The sequence below is a fragment of the Cinclus cinclus genome, chromosome 3 (genome assembly GCF_963662255.1).
Source record: "Cinclus cinclus chromosome 3, bCinCin1.1, whole genome shotgun sequence".
In the NCBI taxonomy this organism is placed as follows: domain Eukaryota; kingdom Metazoa; phylum Chordata; class Aves; order Passeriformes; family Cinclidae; genus Cinclus; species Cinclus cinclus.
Genome location: NC_085048.1, coordinates 94,587,778 through 94,603,714, shown reverse-complemented (window position 1 = coordinate 94,603,714; position 15,937 = coordinate 94,587,778). Strand labels below are relative to the sequence as shown.

General features: G+C 43.1%; 1 protein-coding gene across 2 annotated transcripts in view; it reads left to right on the top strand.

Moving 5' to 3' along the window:
* The first annotated feature begins 254 nt into the window (after positions 1-254).
* Positions 255-15,937, top strand: part of AIDA (axin interactor, dorsalization associated) — a 28,703-nt gene continuing 13,020 nt past the window's right edge. For both annotated transcript variants that reach the window (XM_062490449.1, XM_062490448.1), the window contains exons 1-4: positions 255-401; positions 4,051-4,120; positions 10,687-10,740; positions 12,747-12,801. In XM_062490449.1, coding sequence (XP_062346433.1) covers positions 292-401; positions 4,051-4,120; positions 10,687-10,740; positions 12,747-12,801 — 289 coding nt within the window. In that variant the 5' untranslated portion in view covers positions 255-291. The remainder of the gene's footprint in view (positions 402-4,050; positions 4,121-10,686; positions 10,741-12,746; positions 12,802-15,937) is intronic.

Below are 15,937 nucleotides of genomic sequence, written 5' to 3'. Positions count from 1 at the left end.
GGGGAGGGGCGGAGCGGCCCCGCCCGTGCGCACGTGACCGGCGCCATGACAGGTACCGGGGCGGAAGTGGCGCGCTCGCCTCGGTAGCGATGGCGCGGGCGGGCGCGGCCGGCGCCGCCTCCCCGGCTTGGGCGGTGCGGGCGGGAGGCGCCGCCGCGCTCGGGTGTCCCGGGGGCCGGGCCGGGCTGTGCCGGGCGGGGCGGTGCCGGCGGAGCGGGGCTGGCGGGAGCGGCTGTCCGGCGCGGTGGGTGCCCCGGCGCGGGGTGAGCATGGTGCCCTAGCGCTGGGGCTATGTCGGAGGCGGCCCGCAGCCTCCTGCAGCGCTGGGGCGCCAGCTTCAGGAAGGGCACCGACTTCGACTCCTGGGGGCAGCTGGTGGAGGCGATCGACGAGTACCAGATGTGAGTGCGGGCCCGGCACGGCCCCGGAGTCCCGGGCGAGGCGCCGGAGTGAGGGAGCGGCCCCGGGTGGGGCGGGGCAGGGGGGGCCCCGCCGGGCCCAGGCCGCGGCCCCCTCACCCCTGGGGCCCCGCCTGTGGGTCCGGCCCTTCCCCAGGGCGCGGGGCCAGGGGCCGGGGCGTCCCCTCGGGGGCCGCGGCGGGAGCCGGCCGTCCTGCTCTCGTGGGAGGGCGGCAGCGGCCGGCACGGAGCTTAGAGCAACCTGGTCTGGTGGAAGGTGTCCCCCTGCCCGTAGCGGTGGATGGAACAAGGTGATCTTTAATGTCCCTTCTAACCTAAACCAAGCTGTGATTTTGTGAGCGTGGGCTGCCGGAATGGTTGGTTGGTGGAGCCCCCGAAGCACCGCTGGACCGGAATGCCTCCGTCCCATTATCCTGTTGCCCTGGCACCACGCTTGTGGGAACGGGGTGACCTGGAATATGGGCTGCCTAAGCATCAACCTCAACCAAAAAAACCCCACAACCAACCCATCACAATGAAAAGGGGTCCATCACACGCTTGGATGTTGTGTCCCTGATGATAGGTACCAGAGTAGGGAACCTGGCAGCTCCAGTCAGGTTGGCTGGCACAGGGTGAGACTGCACCATCCACAAATCCATTGTCAGCAGAGGAGTATCAGGGCACCGATGATGGACTCCTTGGAAACACACCTGGTACCTTTAGTCAGATATTCATCCCTACTACTCCATTTGCCATGACAATGAAAGTTATTTCTTCGTGATTGGAGTATTTTAGGTCAGGCTTCTCATGGTGAATTTTCTGGAAGTTGTCAAGAGGGTTTGCACTTGTCAAGAGGGCTCACCGAGAGGAAGTCAGCTGAAGAGATGCTCCCTGAGGGATCTTTTAGCACTGTTCAGGACTGGTCAAGTTGGGTTGTAACCACACTGGCTGCCAGTTCAGTTGTCATTCAGAATAACTGGTCTGCTGGCCACATACCATATGGTCAGGAGAGGCTGTAATACCATCATTTCATTCACTCACCAGAATGGATGATGCAAGTTCAGAGATTTGCAGTTTGCTGATAGCCTTTAGAGTAGGGCAAGCTGTTACTCTACAAACCTTGGCAGAGAGATGAAAAGAAGTTCTCTTCCAGATCTGTATCTCAGCAGAAGAAATGAACCATCAAGAAGTGAAAGAAGATATTTTTACTAACTGCCCTTATGTGGATGTCTACAAGGAGTCCAGTAGAATCCTAATGCTTTAAACTGTCTTAAGCAGTCTGAGCAGTGAGTTTCATATAATGATGTTTCTTTGGAATGAAAAGTCTTTGGGCTCTCCTTCTGAGCTCTCTTCATTGAGAAGTGTGGTCATTAAACATTTGAAGACAGTCCAGTTTGAGAATTGAAGTGCAACTTCTTTTGCCTTCCTCCCTCTATTGCTTGTGTCAGACAAGAACTGAGGTGATCTCCACACCCTGGCTCTGTTCTGACCTGGGAGCAGTGTGGCATCTTTGTAAGGAAGCTCCTCTTTGGGGAAGCTTCTCTTATCAGTGAGTTTCTACAAAATACTTGACAGTAGATGAACTCTCTGGTCTGAGGACTGATTAGAAAGCAGAGAGAAGCTCAAGGGATTACAGGGAGATATTTCCTATGGAGGAGCAAAACCTTTTCTGTGTGTATCTTCTTTATCCTGTATCTTTAGCAGGTAAATGATTAACAATATCAAGCTGTAGGATAGAAGCTGTGAACAAGCAGCACAGGGCAAGATACCGAGCTGTAGTTCTCGAGAGACATTGCAGGATGGGTTTAAGGTGTTGCCTTCTCAAAGGCATCCTGAGATGGAATGAACAGGTGTGGTGCTGCCCTTGTCCAAGTGCTGGGAACACCAGCACCGTCTGTGCTGATCCACACAAGCATCCTGGAGGGCAGCTGCTTACACTGAACTTGCTGATGCTGAGAAAGCTTGGGGTTTGGAAAAATCGAAGTCCTGATGTAAAACACAATTATGTACTTCCTGTGTCCATCTGCTCAGGTCTTCATGTTGCCCTTGGGAGTACAAGAAGCTTGGTACAAAGATTGGCCCTCAATCATTCAGGTGATTATTCGTGCAGGAACCCTTTGAGCAGTGGCTTCCTTGTTAAATGTCCCCGTCTGTGGAACTTGGTCTTATCCAGTTTTGATCAAGCTTCAAGGGGAATGCCAGATGCATTTATTTGGATTAGTGTGGATTTTTTTCTTTTTTATTAGTGACAAATGGAAAGAGGGTTGTGTTAGTGATGCTTGCAGAATTGTTAATGCTGTGATGCTGCCTGTTGTGGGTGGCATATTGCTGCTATGGTGATCTGTTTTCTTAAATCATCACTTCAAAATACCCTTTCTCTGTGTCCTGAGTATCATAGGGCAGGGCAGTAGGCAAGGAGTGTACTTTTGGGTTCAAGCATGTTTATGCATTTTGTCTTTTCTCAGCCCCAATCTTTCTCCATTTTTGAAGGGGGGGCAACACCAACAAGTTGTGCAGCTACCTCATTCTGTTTGGTTGTGTTTTCCTTGGTGAGAGTTAAAAGTTACAGTGGCCTCAATCAGTACAGGCATTTTTTTTTGAGAGCTTATTTTGAAGAAAAGCAAAGAAATTGAGTTCTGATTTTTTTGTTCCTGCTAGAGGCTTTGACAACAATCTGTTCTGCAGGATGTATCTTAGTGTATATATTTTATAAACCGCTCCTAAACCCCTTCCACAGCAGTGAAGAGAAACAGTCCCTTTCACAGTACAAACTTGTGAGGTTCCAGGAGGAAGCCTATTGTGATGTCCCTGGGTTTCCCCTCAATCCCTGTCCTCCCTCTCCCTCCTCTGCTTGTAAAAAAAAAAAAACAAAAAACCAAAATCAAAAATTATTTACAGGGAATGGCAACAATTGCCCAGAGGTTTTGCTTGTTTAATGTTCTCCTTCCTCCCCGCACGGAAACTGTAACTCTTCCCATAGCTTCCCTTCAGCTTCCTTTCGCTTTCTCGAGCTGTTTGCTTACTGTTACTTTCCAAACCCCTTGGTATTCCTGCCTTGGTGATGACAAGGGGTGGGGTTTATGCTCCTCCTGTGATGCTGACAGGCACAAATGTGAGCGGATCCACCCTGACAGCCTGAGCCAAGCTGCCCTGTGCCTGGCTTCCAGTGCTGGGAGAGCATATGCCATGGTTAGGGTGCCCTCACTCGAGCCCCCCCCCCCGGCATCTCACTCACCTCAGCCTCTCCCTGGGAAATATGTGTGGGATTGCACCACAGTGGGTCTTCACAGGGGCTGTGGTTTGTTACTATAAAAGAAGGGGATTGTGAGAGGGAAAAAGTCAGTGCTTGTAAAAGGGGCTGGTGGCTATAAGGATCCTCTTACCTGTTCTCCCTTCATGATGCATTAGTCTTTCCTGCCTAATGTAGCTGCACACTTTATCCACCTTCTGGGGATTTTTTTAAGTATGAATACCATGGCTATAGAAAACTTTGTTTCAGCAACAAGAACAAACCAAAAACACAACAGCAAAACCAGCCCAAACCTCTTTGGAGGAGTAGCCTGTGAACATTTTGGCTTACACATTTTCTGGAGCTGAGGTGTGTATGTTTGTGTTGTGTTCCCACTCTACAATTTTCTTTTCCCCCATCCAGATTAGCAAGGCACCTCCAGAAAGAGGCACAGTCTCAGCACAACAACTCGGAATTCACAGAAGATCAAAAGGTGAGTACTGCTGTTTGCTCAGGCAGGGAGCTTGACTCATAGATGTTGATGTGTGTTATGTTTTTTTATCTTGCAGGCCAGAGCCTTATGAGACCTTTTTTCCTCCCTCAATATATGCAAACAGAAACAGAGCCCACTGTGGTTAGAAGGGTTGCTGTTGTTAGATGTGAGGGATGCTCTGCATTACTGTTGAATGTCAGGCATGCTGGCCAGGGTCCTTCATAACCTGGGTGTTTCCTTTCTTTCTTTTTTTTTTTTTTTTTTGAGTAATGTTTGATAACTTGCTTATTCAACATCAGCACAATTTATGTCCTGAGTTCTGAATACAAAACATCTTGAACTGCAGACATTGAGGGTGTGTGAGAGGGATGAAAGCTTAACATGTAACACCTGACAGGGAAGGGTCCTGGCAGAATACTCCGTAGCACCTCTTAGAATGTTATTTGTTTATAATATTTCAAAATATTGAAATTTACTCCTCCCTCTCTCCCCTCAGTTGAAAGGCTGTTTCTTGTCTTAGCCACATACTGCTGCAGTTCTGTGATAGGAATTAAGTGGACTCATGCACTCAAGTATTTACTGCAAAATAAAATCTTTTGAGATATGAGGCCCTAGACATGTTCTTCTTAGGAATAAAAAACTAGAGACGTGTATTTACAGATTTCCATGTCATAAGATCACTTGTTTGAGCAATGCTGTTACCTGAAAATTGACATTTGCTAGCTCAGAATCTCACCAATGGTAATAGGATGCTAGAGTAATGGGAGCTGTGCTTGGGAATATAAGTCCTGAAAATGGGTGCTGGCTACAGAAATTTGAGATGAACTTGATGTGTATAAAGAAGCTCAAAGAAATGCACCTTTACATAGACTCTGAGAGAGGTTTGTAGCTGTTTCCTCAAGGTGTACCAATACCATAAGCAAAGACCTGGTCTTCAGTGTTCTGCTTGCCTTCTGCAAGGATGATAAAGCACATGATTGCCTTAAACAGAGCCACAATTTTGGAGAAGCATTTGGTCCACTTTTCCTGAATTGTAAGCCATGAGAGCCTTGTTAATGTTGGACAGCTGTTTATTCCTTGAATGCTTCTGCGCTCCCTCCCTTGCTGGTAGCTTTCTCCATCTTTCTCAGCTAGAGTCATCTTTACTGCGTGTTTCCCCTCTGTGGAGACTTTTGAAAATGTAGTTACTTCATGAAGGCGAAGCTGTTAATCCCACTTCTGGAGACATCATCTCCTGTGAGTATGGGAACCAGAACCACACAGGGCTTTGCTTCCAGATGTTCCCTGAGTCTTATGAAAAGGACCTTGGACCAGATTGTGGAAGTGAATGAAGTCAGCCGTGAGGGAAGGCCTGGGGGGCTCAGGAAGTGGAGATAACTGACCTCAGATGTTTCATGCACAAATGCTGTCATGTCTTAAGGCAACAGTCTACTGAAAAGAAAAAAAGTAGTGGGTGGTGGTTTTACATCCTAGCAGAGTGATACCCGTTTCTGAAGCTGATAAAATTTTATAAAAGAGGATGGCATTTTTATCAATTGCTGGTTTTTGCAGATCGTTAAGTGGCTGATGCACTGAATCTTTGAGTCTGGTTATCAAATAGCTGTTTCATTAGCCACATGCACAAACCAATTCCCCAACCTTTCATTGAAAGAACACTTTATCTCCTCTACCATGAGGAATGCTAGTCACAGAAAAAATATTTGTGACTAGAGTCTTGCTATTGCTTACAAAAAAGCACTTAAAAAGCTGCACAGCAAAACCTTTGAGTAAAGCTCTTGCTGTGCTGGCCTTCCCTATTTCTGCAGGAGCTCAGCCAGTATATCATCTAGTGATTATGACTAATTACTATCATCACTAATATCATTCATATGGCATGTGGCTGGAGGGCTTGGTGTATGCTGGGTTTGCACCAATTTGATTTAATAGAAGTGTATCTTCTTTCCCACTGCCCTTCCAAAAATCAGCTACAGATCAGTAATATTTGCTCAACTGTTCTCCACCAGTGCACCCACCAGCATGCTCTTTCCTTCTGGTTCCCAAAAATCTCTTTCCCTAATATCTTAACTTTCTCAGGCTCTGTATATTATACAAGAGCCATGGGTTTTTTTCAAATTTTTTTTAAACTGTGGAAGAGTCTGTAACCTTCAGGGTTTGCTTATCTGCTGTCAGTGGCCAAGGCTATGTGCAGAATTTCATAGATTGAAAGGCCATTAAGCTAATTATGATATCCACTTGCTTAATCTACCCTCATTGCAGTTTTTTTGTACATTTTCAGTCAGCTGTTTTCCAAAGGACCATACATACTATTGAGAATTTTGTGAGGCTGTAGTTTCTTACTTGACTTAGCCTGTGGGGAAGGTGGATTTCATCAGTGATTGCTCTTTAACAAGGGGATACTACTAGCTTTACAACTGCAGGGAAAGGAAAAGACTAGGTTGAAATCCTCATCTATATCTGTCTGTATGAACTTTAACCACATTTGGGTTTATTTCATGCATCACAGGTGGTGTTACAATGCAGATATGGCCACACAAAAAAATTGATGGTGTGCTACTTGCTAATGTAATCATAAAATCTGTTAATTCAAGAACATTTGACAGATACCACCAGTTTCTTTCCTGGTCATACTGTGAGCCAGTTATCATTTATCTTCTAATACGTGTATTGTTTATGGTAAGAATCCAGGCTTTTAAATAGTCATATTCCCATTTTTGCTCCTAAAGAGTCAGTTTTGAAACACTGTGTGCTCCTTGCCTTGATAGAGCAGACTCCAGATTTTGTTGTTCGCTCGTGTGTTTACAAATTCTGATGGATTGGCATCTTATAACTATTGCTGGACATAATCCTGTAGTTTTAGCCCGTAGGGAAGGCTCTGTCTTGACTTGGGTAATTGACAGTGCTGGAATCTTCATTAGTGCTTGTGAATTTTATTGAATAATTTCTCTGCAGATCCTGTAAATAGTAAATCATTGTGTTTAGTCTGCCTTCAACAGCTATCAAGAGCCTGTGCAAGTTTTATCAGCAAGAGGCAGCATGTGTGGAATACTAAGAGATACAGCTACTGGTGCATATACCTTAGTCTTAACGTTTTGAATACTGCTACTTATTGTTTTACCTCCATTCTTTAAAAATCCCATCTTCATTCATGATCAGCCACTGTGTTTTGCGATAGGAATTGTTCCAGTTATGTTTGGCTGTGTCTGTCAGCTTGCCTCCAGCTACAGTTACTCTCACCCAGTTCTCTGTGCAATAAATGTGACCTTTAAAGCCCTTTTCAACCACATTGTTGCTTCTCATGTAACTTTTTTTGTGCTAGGCTGAGTTCTCATCAGTGTTAGAAAATCCTGCTTTTGAAGCAATGATAACTTGCTGAAATACGAGCACTGTTGAACAGTCTTAGCATGATTCATTAAACTACTGGTCTTCTAACAGCCTAAACTCTGGTTAAAGCCAAACTCTGCTCTGGCTCTGTGTTTGTGCAAACATCTTTGCTTGCATTACAGTTAGCACAGTCATTACTCACATAACTGCTCTGAAGAAACCTTGACTATGAGATCAACTGACGTTTCCCCATTCTAATCACGAGTTTACATAAAACTGAATCTAAACTATTTTAAACTAGCAAAGTTAATTATGGCTTCAGTCTTTCTAATGAGATGCAGAATGTTTTCACTGCTGCAAAAAGGAGCCTTTGCATGGGATAGTTGCAGCTGAAAATGATAGCAGTGTTTAGCTGCATTTTTAACTTTTGGGTTGGGTGTGGTCCCTTAAAAAAATAGTTATGAATAATGCCTGCTGGGAGCTTGCCATGTTTCAATAGATTCCATATAAAACCTATTCTTTACTATTTTAAGACTCCAAAATTCTCTTCAATTAATCTGTTTCTAGAGCCATTATTGCCCTTCAGCCCCCAGGAACCAGAGGACACACATTTTCTATTGTTCCTTGTTCTATCAGGAGGTTCCTAGTTTGGACAGTTTTCAGAACACACAGTTATGAATCTGCAGAATAGGGAATAGTGGAGTTGTTGAATTTACTGGTGAATTGACAAAGGAGATGGGGCTGAGCAGTGCTTCTGAGACCTCATTTGATGTGGGCTTAAAGAGAGACCAGGCGAGGCAGAGCCAGGTGAAAAATCTGTTTACATGTTCTGGCTCTGTGGTGAGGCATGGAGACTATGCTGTGTGCTGGTACCCTGCTAACTCATAGCCCTCTTTCTGTTGTGGAAGTGGGGGAGTTTTGATCTCACACAGAATGGGCATGCTCTTTCCTCAGCAGTCAACACCCAAACCATTGGAACAGCTGGACTTTTGCAAATGCTGGAGCTGTAGTCAAACCTCAGAGATTCCCCTCCCTTCCCTAGGGAACCTGTGGATTCCTTTATTTTACCCATTATTTCACACCTTCCTCTTAAAGAAGCTACCTTTGCAAGTATATTTTTCCAATGTTCACAAATATAAAAATGAATTCCTTTTGTTATACTGCAGCTGATTAGATGGATGTAGTGTGTTCTCATTCTAGGGACTGAGAATCTGCTTCTGAAGTACAACTTGGTGTCCTCCCACCCAGCCTGGCAGTACATGTAAACAAATCCACAACACCCACGTATGTGGTGTGGGTCTAAAAGTCTCACAGGGAACTCAGGACTCCATATGCTCTTTTCTATTTCCAAGTACCTGTGTTTTTTTCAAAATGTGCTGGAGATCTAGTCATGAGTCTCTGTTTTATAGCAGAATTTATTTTGGGGAGGAGGGAGTTTGTTGACTGAAAAATGTGTCCTGTGTTAATAGGCATCACTCAACTGCTTTTTGGGAAGGTGCTCGGAAGAACTAAAGTTTTTGAAAGGCCTCCATACAATGGACAGTAATAAAAGTTATGGAGATGTAAAGTCTGGCCTAGTGCCATGTTGTTACAATGTTAAGGGGAGATGCTAGCTGGGGAGAAAAGGCTTCAAAAACTTTGATGAGCCTGTGGTGGCAGATGAAATTGAAATATCTGAGGCTTTTGCATGCTCCAGCTGTTGGCTCTGCCCTTGAGGTATTGATGTATGATCTACTTTTGATTCAGCTCCTGAACTATTTCAGCTTTCAGAGTGGCCTAAGGTGAACTGAAACTACAGTCACTTAGGTTTTTATTCCAGTCTGTTGAAACTATTGGGGGCCCAGGAGCTGATTGAGAAGGATTTGTGATACCCATTTGCAGGAGAGACAGAAGAGGTGATGGGGGGTGCTACCTTTGAAAGCATGCCTAGTTTTTATCTGCTGTTACCAAGTCCAAAAAATATAACCCTCATTTTGGATTTGACTGATACTGTATAGCTTGCCAGGTGTCCATACTCTTGAAGTTCTTTGATAGGAGAATTATGCTCTAGGAAATCTTTCCCTCTCCTTGCATCCAGCTGGTGGAGGAGCTGTTTTTATACTGCCTGATTTAAAAGGAGAGAATGAGTTACAGGGGCATATTTTCAACTTTAGTCTTCCTTCTGGGGGGAAGTTTAATTTAAAAGTAAACTGCTTTTCTTTGTAGCTTCATTGTTGCTGTTTTTCTTGCCCTGTAAATGTTTCACGGAGTATTTTGTGTTTATATCTGGCCCTTACTTCTGCAGATCAACTGAGTTTTTCTTCACAAAAAGGTTTTAGTCAATGAACAAACTTGTGATGGTCAGGAAAAATACACTGGACAGTTGTGTTCTCTTGATGTCACTAATGGAAGTCTTAACTCTCCCTTTCAGCTGATGGTAACAGAAACAAATGTGACTTGCTGGAGCATCTTACTTTGTGAGACATAAAAGCTTAAAACTGTCTTCAAAGCAAGACTGCTTGCAATGGACTATTCTGAAGTCCTTCCCTCTCTTCTACATTTTTAAATGAAAATGAGAAATTGCTTCACAGTTCTGCTCACAGATATTTTAGATTGCTGACAAGTTTGAATTCAGGCATATATTCCATGTTTCACTCAGAGTTTAAAGCTCTTAAAATCACAAAAATAGAAAGTTAGAAAAATAATCCACCTTTAGACTTCCTCTCCCACCAAAACCCACAGGAGTGGGCTGTGTTTTTTTTAGGGCTGAGATAATGGGCTGGTGTAGTGTCTGATGTGGGTGGACTTGGTGTGCTGAGGTTGGGAACCTGGTAAAGGAGCTGTAGGCCTGGCTCCTGAAAGGGCAAATCAGCATAAACCACTCAGGTTCTCAAGAGGTAATATGCTGCTTGGCTTGGATTTTTTTTTTTCAGTCTCATATCACCTGAGAGCAGTTGATTTTATAAACAGTTTATGATGTGATAGGCATTATTACAGTTTCTGCAGAGTGAATGACCCCCCTCTGTGCTGTTGGGCTGTGGGAAGGGAGTTAAGTGGCAGATGTCTTTCATCTATTGTGTTTTCAGCAAATCCTGCTTTTCTATAAAAAAAAGCTACTGATGCTGAATTGTCTGGTACTGACCACTTGACCTGAAATCTTTGCAAAAAAAAAAGAAAAAAAGGGCAACTGTTTGTGTTTACATTCTTGAAGTGTCAATCTAGACAAATACAGTTTCAGTACTAAATTATTTTTTTTTCCCTTTCAGAAAACCATAGCTAAAATTGCAACATGCTTGGAACTGAGGAGTGCAGCTTTACAGGTATAGCTCTTTTTCCTATCTGCCATCATACTTCAGCAGCAGCTAACTGCAGAACTTCTTAAAACTCGTTTACTGTCTTCAGAAATACCTAAACTTCTGAAAATGGAGTGAACACTTGGAATTTCCAGGTTGTCGTCATGATGGCCCAGGTGGCTGCGTTAAAAAAGACTGCAAGTGCTTATATGAGCTTCTATTAGTGCTTATACAGGAATTTAACTCCACATGTTGTGGTTTTGGTTCTTTGCCTCATTTTCATCCTTCAGAACTGTTTTTTTTTCTTCCTTTTCATAATCAGTATGCAAGGTTAAAAAGATAAAAAGATCACCAGAATATTCTTTAGACTTATTCAGCTGCTCCACAAGTCATCATAGACCACAAAGAAGAATGTGTGTGTAGAATAAAAATTACTTTTTAGCAGTCATGAAAACTGGCAGTGCTCTAGGAAAATGTGGGAAAAGAATAATTTGTAAACTATTCTTTGGGCTTTTTTCTGGACTGGAAGTAGATGTGATGGGAATAGATACTGTTTTTTTTCTCAGCACATGCTTATCCCCAGTACTAAAAGCAAGTGAGAGAAATTTCCAAAAGACCATGGATGGGGAAGGGATGAATCAAAGCTTGGGTTACTGGATTACCTCTTTGCCAAGAAAGAGTGATGACAGCAAGTTTTGTATCAAGTTACTCCCAGCAGCACTACCAAGTACTTCATGTTGCTGGACAAGATGCTGCCTTCAATTGTCTGAAAGACTGGGATACAGCATGTTGGACTCATGAGGTGGGGTCTGACCAGTCTCGAGGCTGTGTAGAATTTGAAGAATTATTTGGTTACCTCTAGCTGTCATTTTATTTTCATCTAATCTGGGAGTATTTGAAGAGTGTTGCGTTTGCTTGGAATCATTGTGACTTTGACAAGGGCCTGCATGTTCCACTACAGAACAGCTTTGTGGGTCAGGTCCCATCTGGGAGCATCAGCAGAAGCTGCAGCCTTGCAGCTTCATAACCTGCCAAGCTGGAGAGATGGTGGTATGCAAGAACAGCCTTCCTTGCTGTTGATTCCTCAGCAGTAAGTCAAGGATTTTATAACCTTTTGAGAGGGTACAAGAATTTCTTTGCCCAATTCACTCTGGGGAGGTTATGGTTTCTTAGCAGAGATTAAAGCAATTAGTGAGTGGACTCTTCCCACTCTCCTAACACTTAGGGTATAGCTGATTTAGTATCCTTACACAGTCTTGCAGAAGATCCCTATTCACTCTTGGACAAAATCAAGAAAAAAACAAAACTCATTTGACCTCAAATGTTGAAAACAATGAGCAATCTCAAGGAATGCCAAGGGTGCAATGACATAATAGGTAAGACCTGACCATCCACTCAGAAGAGAATGTCCAGTGTCAATCCTTTTATTTTCACTTTTTTTTTATGCCAGATCTGCCACTTATCTCAGAATAAAGTAATCTTACCAAACTGTTGGTGAACTACCTCAGAGTAAAAAATTAAGAACTTCTCTGTTGACTTAGTAAGTCAGATAGGCTTACTGAGAACTGTACGTGTATGTGCTAGAGACAGGAGGAAACCATCATCAGAGCTGGAGAAAAGAAAGATGGGAATTCCTCTTCTATTTTCAGTGAGTTCTTGGCTGAGTTTTGTTAGGCTCATCCTGTGTACTGTAATTTCTGTCAGTGTCATAATGTTGGACACATGTCTTGAAATGTGAATGTTCCTGTGTGCAGTAAGTAAGAATTTACAACTAGTTGGTTTAAAAAAATTATCTTGCATTAGAGGTTGGATTATTGGATAAGTTTGTTCTTAATAAGTGAGAAGTAACATAGTCTCTGCCTTACCTGTGTACCTGCCTTTTGTTGGGGAGATTTTTGGGGTAGATGTAGCTTTGTAGTAACTTGGTGTGCTTGAACAAAGGAAACACCTTGCATGCTTATTCTGAGATAAGGTAGCTCTGTGTGAGAGGAAGATGCATCCAAAGATCTGACTCTTTCTTTGTACTGTCCTAGTCCACCCAGTCGCAGGATGAGTTTAAGCTTGAGGATCTGAAGAAGTTGGAACCAAGTAAGTGTAATCTTTGTATTTTGAGTGCCTTTTATTCATGACTGGGGAAAGCATGACAACAGCAGGAACACTGACTAACCACACTGCAGCTCAACAGTGATGCTGGGTTTAGGTGCTTATTCCAAGGATCTGTAACCACTCAGACAAAACTTGATGTGTATTAAAGAATGTAATGTGAGTAGTTTAAAAGTACAGTAACCCAAATGTTTTAGATAATATATTCATCTTCATTTTCAAGTGAATGATTTGGGCGCTGCTAATATTTGCATAAAATAGTATTTTAAGCTATCAGTAGTACATTATATAGTTTACCTGCACATTCCTTAGTTGAACTGTATTTCAGCACTTTGTGGTCTTCCTTCTTGCAACATGACATTTATTTTTGCTTCTGAAAATATTTAACTTGTGTTCATGGTAGCCAATCATTTATCACCTCCCAGTGTAATGCTACCAGACCAACAAAGTTGAGAGTCAAAGTGAGGATGTGAGTCAGTCTTTGTAGGGTTTTGTGTGATGTTGTTTTTTCCCAGCTGATCCTGGGTCAGGTCTTGGTTTGTCAATCCAGAAATAACTTTTTCATATAGGAAGTATCTATTTATCTGCTTCATTTTCCTTCCTGTAACACTGGCTGCTTTGTTCTCAAAGCATCCTTATGATTAGAGCTTCTACATCTAAGCAGTATTATCCTGAATGTTAATGTTTCTGCAATTCTCAGGGAACAGGAAATGTGGAAGAGCTTCTTTCAGTCTGACTGAAGTTGGTTTTATTTTGCTTATGACACAATTGTAACATTAAGTGGCGTGTTGGGGATAAATATGATAGGCAGGTAAGTGTTTCCCCTTTGTGAGCAGGCTGAGCTTCTTCACACAGGATCCTACAGGGGAGCTTGTTAAGAAGTGCAGCTTTGAGCTAAGCTTCCTGTTATCTCTACCAAAACATAGAGTCCAAATGCTTTTAAACTGTTCCCTGGAAGTGCAAAGTGAAGGTGTGTTACAAAACTGCTGAGTCTTATGGGTGAAGACCATAATTCAGGAAAGGGTTTAAATATGTATTGGAATATTTGGTCTTCCTCACTCTAGAGTGTTGCACGTGTGGCCTCTGAATCCTCTGACTTGGGATTTTTCTGTATAGATACTGCTGCTCTCTGTTTACAAAGTATTTAAAATGTCATAATCACTGAACGACTGTGGATTTTATACTCCATTGTGCAAATGCCCTGTGAGTGACTGAATGATGGAAGAGAAACGGGAATCCTGTCCAAAATTTCAATAATGGTGCAAGAGTCCTGTTGCTTATCTTGCCTTCCATCAGAGAATTGATTTCTAGCTGTCAAAAAAACCTGCTGGTGTGAAGTGCATTCAGCCCACACCACATACAACAAGCAACTATATTAAAACTGAGGAAGAGTGTGTGGCCATCAGTTTTCAAATACACTGAGTTCTTTTCCTTGGAGGAGAACGGGTGCTTCTGCAACAACAATTGTACATTGATGTTCCTAATGCTGCTGTCTTTCTTGGATAGTTCTGGCCTCTTTCTCTCTGAATTGTGCCTTTGTTTTGTGGTTTTTAAGTGTATCTTGAATAGAGTAAACCTGAATCATGCCAATACCAGCCATTTCATAAAACTCACCGTGAAGTGTTTTAATTTGCATGTTGTCAATTTTCTTTTGCATCCCACCAGAAAAAGCAAAAAAAAAAAAAATTGGGCTGGCAATGCAAATAAGTGATTCCTTTGTTAGGTCAAGCCATTCCATTAGGGTGGAACAAAAACAGCTATTCATACAAAACAGCTATTCACACAATTTGGCTTGTTTTAATTACTTTTGTGCCTGAAGCTGTCAGAATGGTTTTGGTGTTGTTATAACAACCAGGGCCCTTAGATTTACTTTTTTTTCTTCCCCTTGATCTTGTGTTATCGAGTTCTAACTTTTCCTACTTGAGCTTGCATTTCATGCAGCTTGGAAAGTGAAGCAGTTGGCTACTTCTGTTTGTTTACAGGATTTGTCACTGAATAGTTTGTGCTGGAATAATGCTACAGGAGGTTCCATATATACAAATACTTCTTTTGAGGCTGTGCTGTGTGAAGTCATTGTTAACACACTGAATCTCCCAAATACATCTCTTTGTGGAAGCTTATTACCAGTGTTAGAATGCACAGTACAAATGGATGGGCTGGGGCATCCCTTGTGCCTGGGTGATAATTATAAGATAAGTGGATACTGGGTTGTACTGAGGAGCGTGGTGTCTGAATTATTTTATGTTGTCTATTAAAAAAAACTCAGTACAGGTATCACAAAAAATCATCATCACAGAAAATCTAAAGGGACAGTGGTCTTCACCAGGTAAATGTGTCGTGGTCTTTTGGCTTATGTTGATAATTTCTTTTGAAATCTTTCAAGAAACGGCCAACTGCTGATAAAATTAGACTGTGAAGATGGCGAAGGGCCTGAGTGGCTGAGGTCACTTTATCTGTTCAGGCTGGAGGAGACTGAGGCGAGACCTCACTGCAGTTACAACTTCCTCCTGAGGGGCAGGCACTGATCTCTGCTCTGTGGCTACGGTGACATGGCCTGAGGGAATGGCCTGAAGTTGTCAGGGGAGATTCAGGTTGGATATCAGGAAAAGATGCTTCATCCAGAGGGTGGTTGGGCACTGCAACACAATCCCCAGGGAAGTGATCACAGCACCCACGTGACAGAGTTCAAGAAGTGTTGGGACAATGCTCTCAGGCACATGGTGTGATCTATGGGGTGTCCTGTGCAGGGCCAGGAATTGGACTGTGATGATCCTTGAGGCCCCTTTCCAACTCAGGAGGTTCTGTGATTCTATGCAAATCAAAGGGACACTGTCCCAACATCACAAAAAGAAAGGCAACTTCTGCACAAGAGCCTGCAGAACAGTATTTTTAAAAGATGTCTGTTGGAAATGCAGCATAAATGGAGGCCACAATGCTGGGATCTACCTATTAGTTGCAGTAATGGAAAGTTTTCTCGGAATTGTGTTCTCAAGCAGCGGCATTAGAGAGGGGAAGGGCTCTTTCTCCCAGAGGTCAGTTGTGTTTTTGAAAACAAAACGGAGAACCAAAAAAGCCCAAACCAACCTTTTAAAGCTTGGGTGTCTTACACAGAGTTACGAGG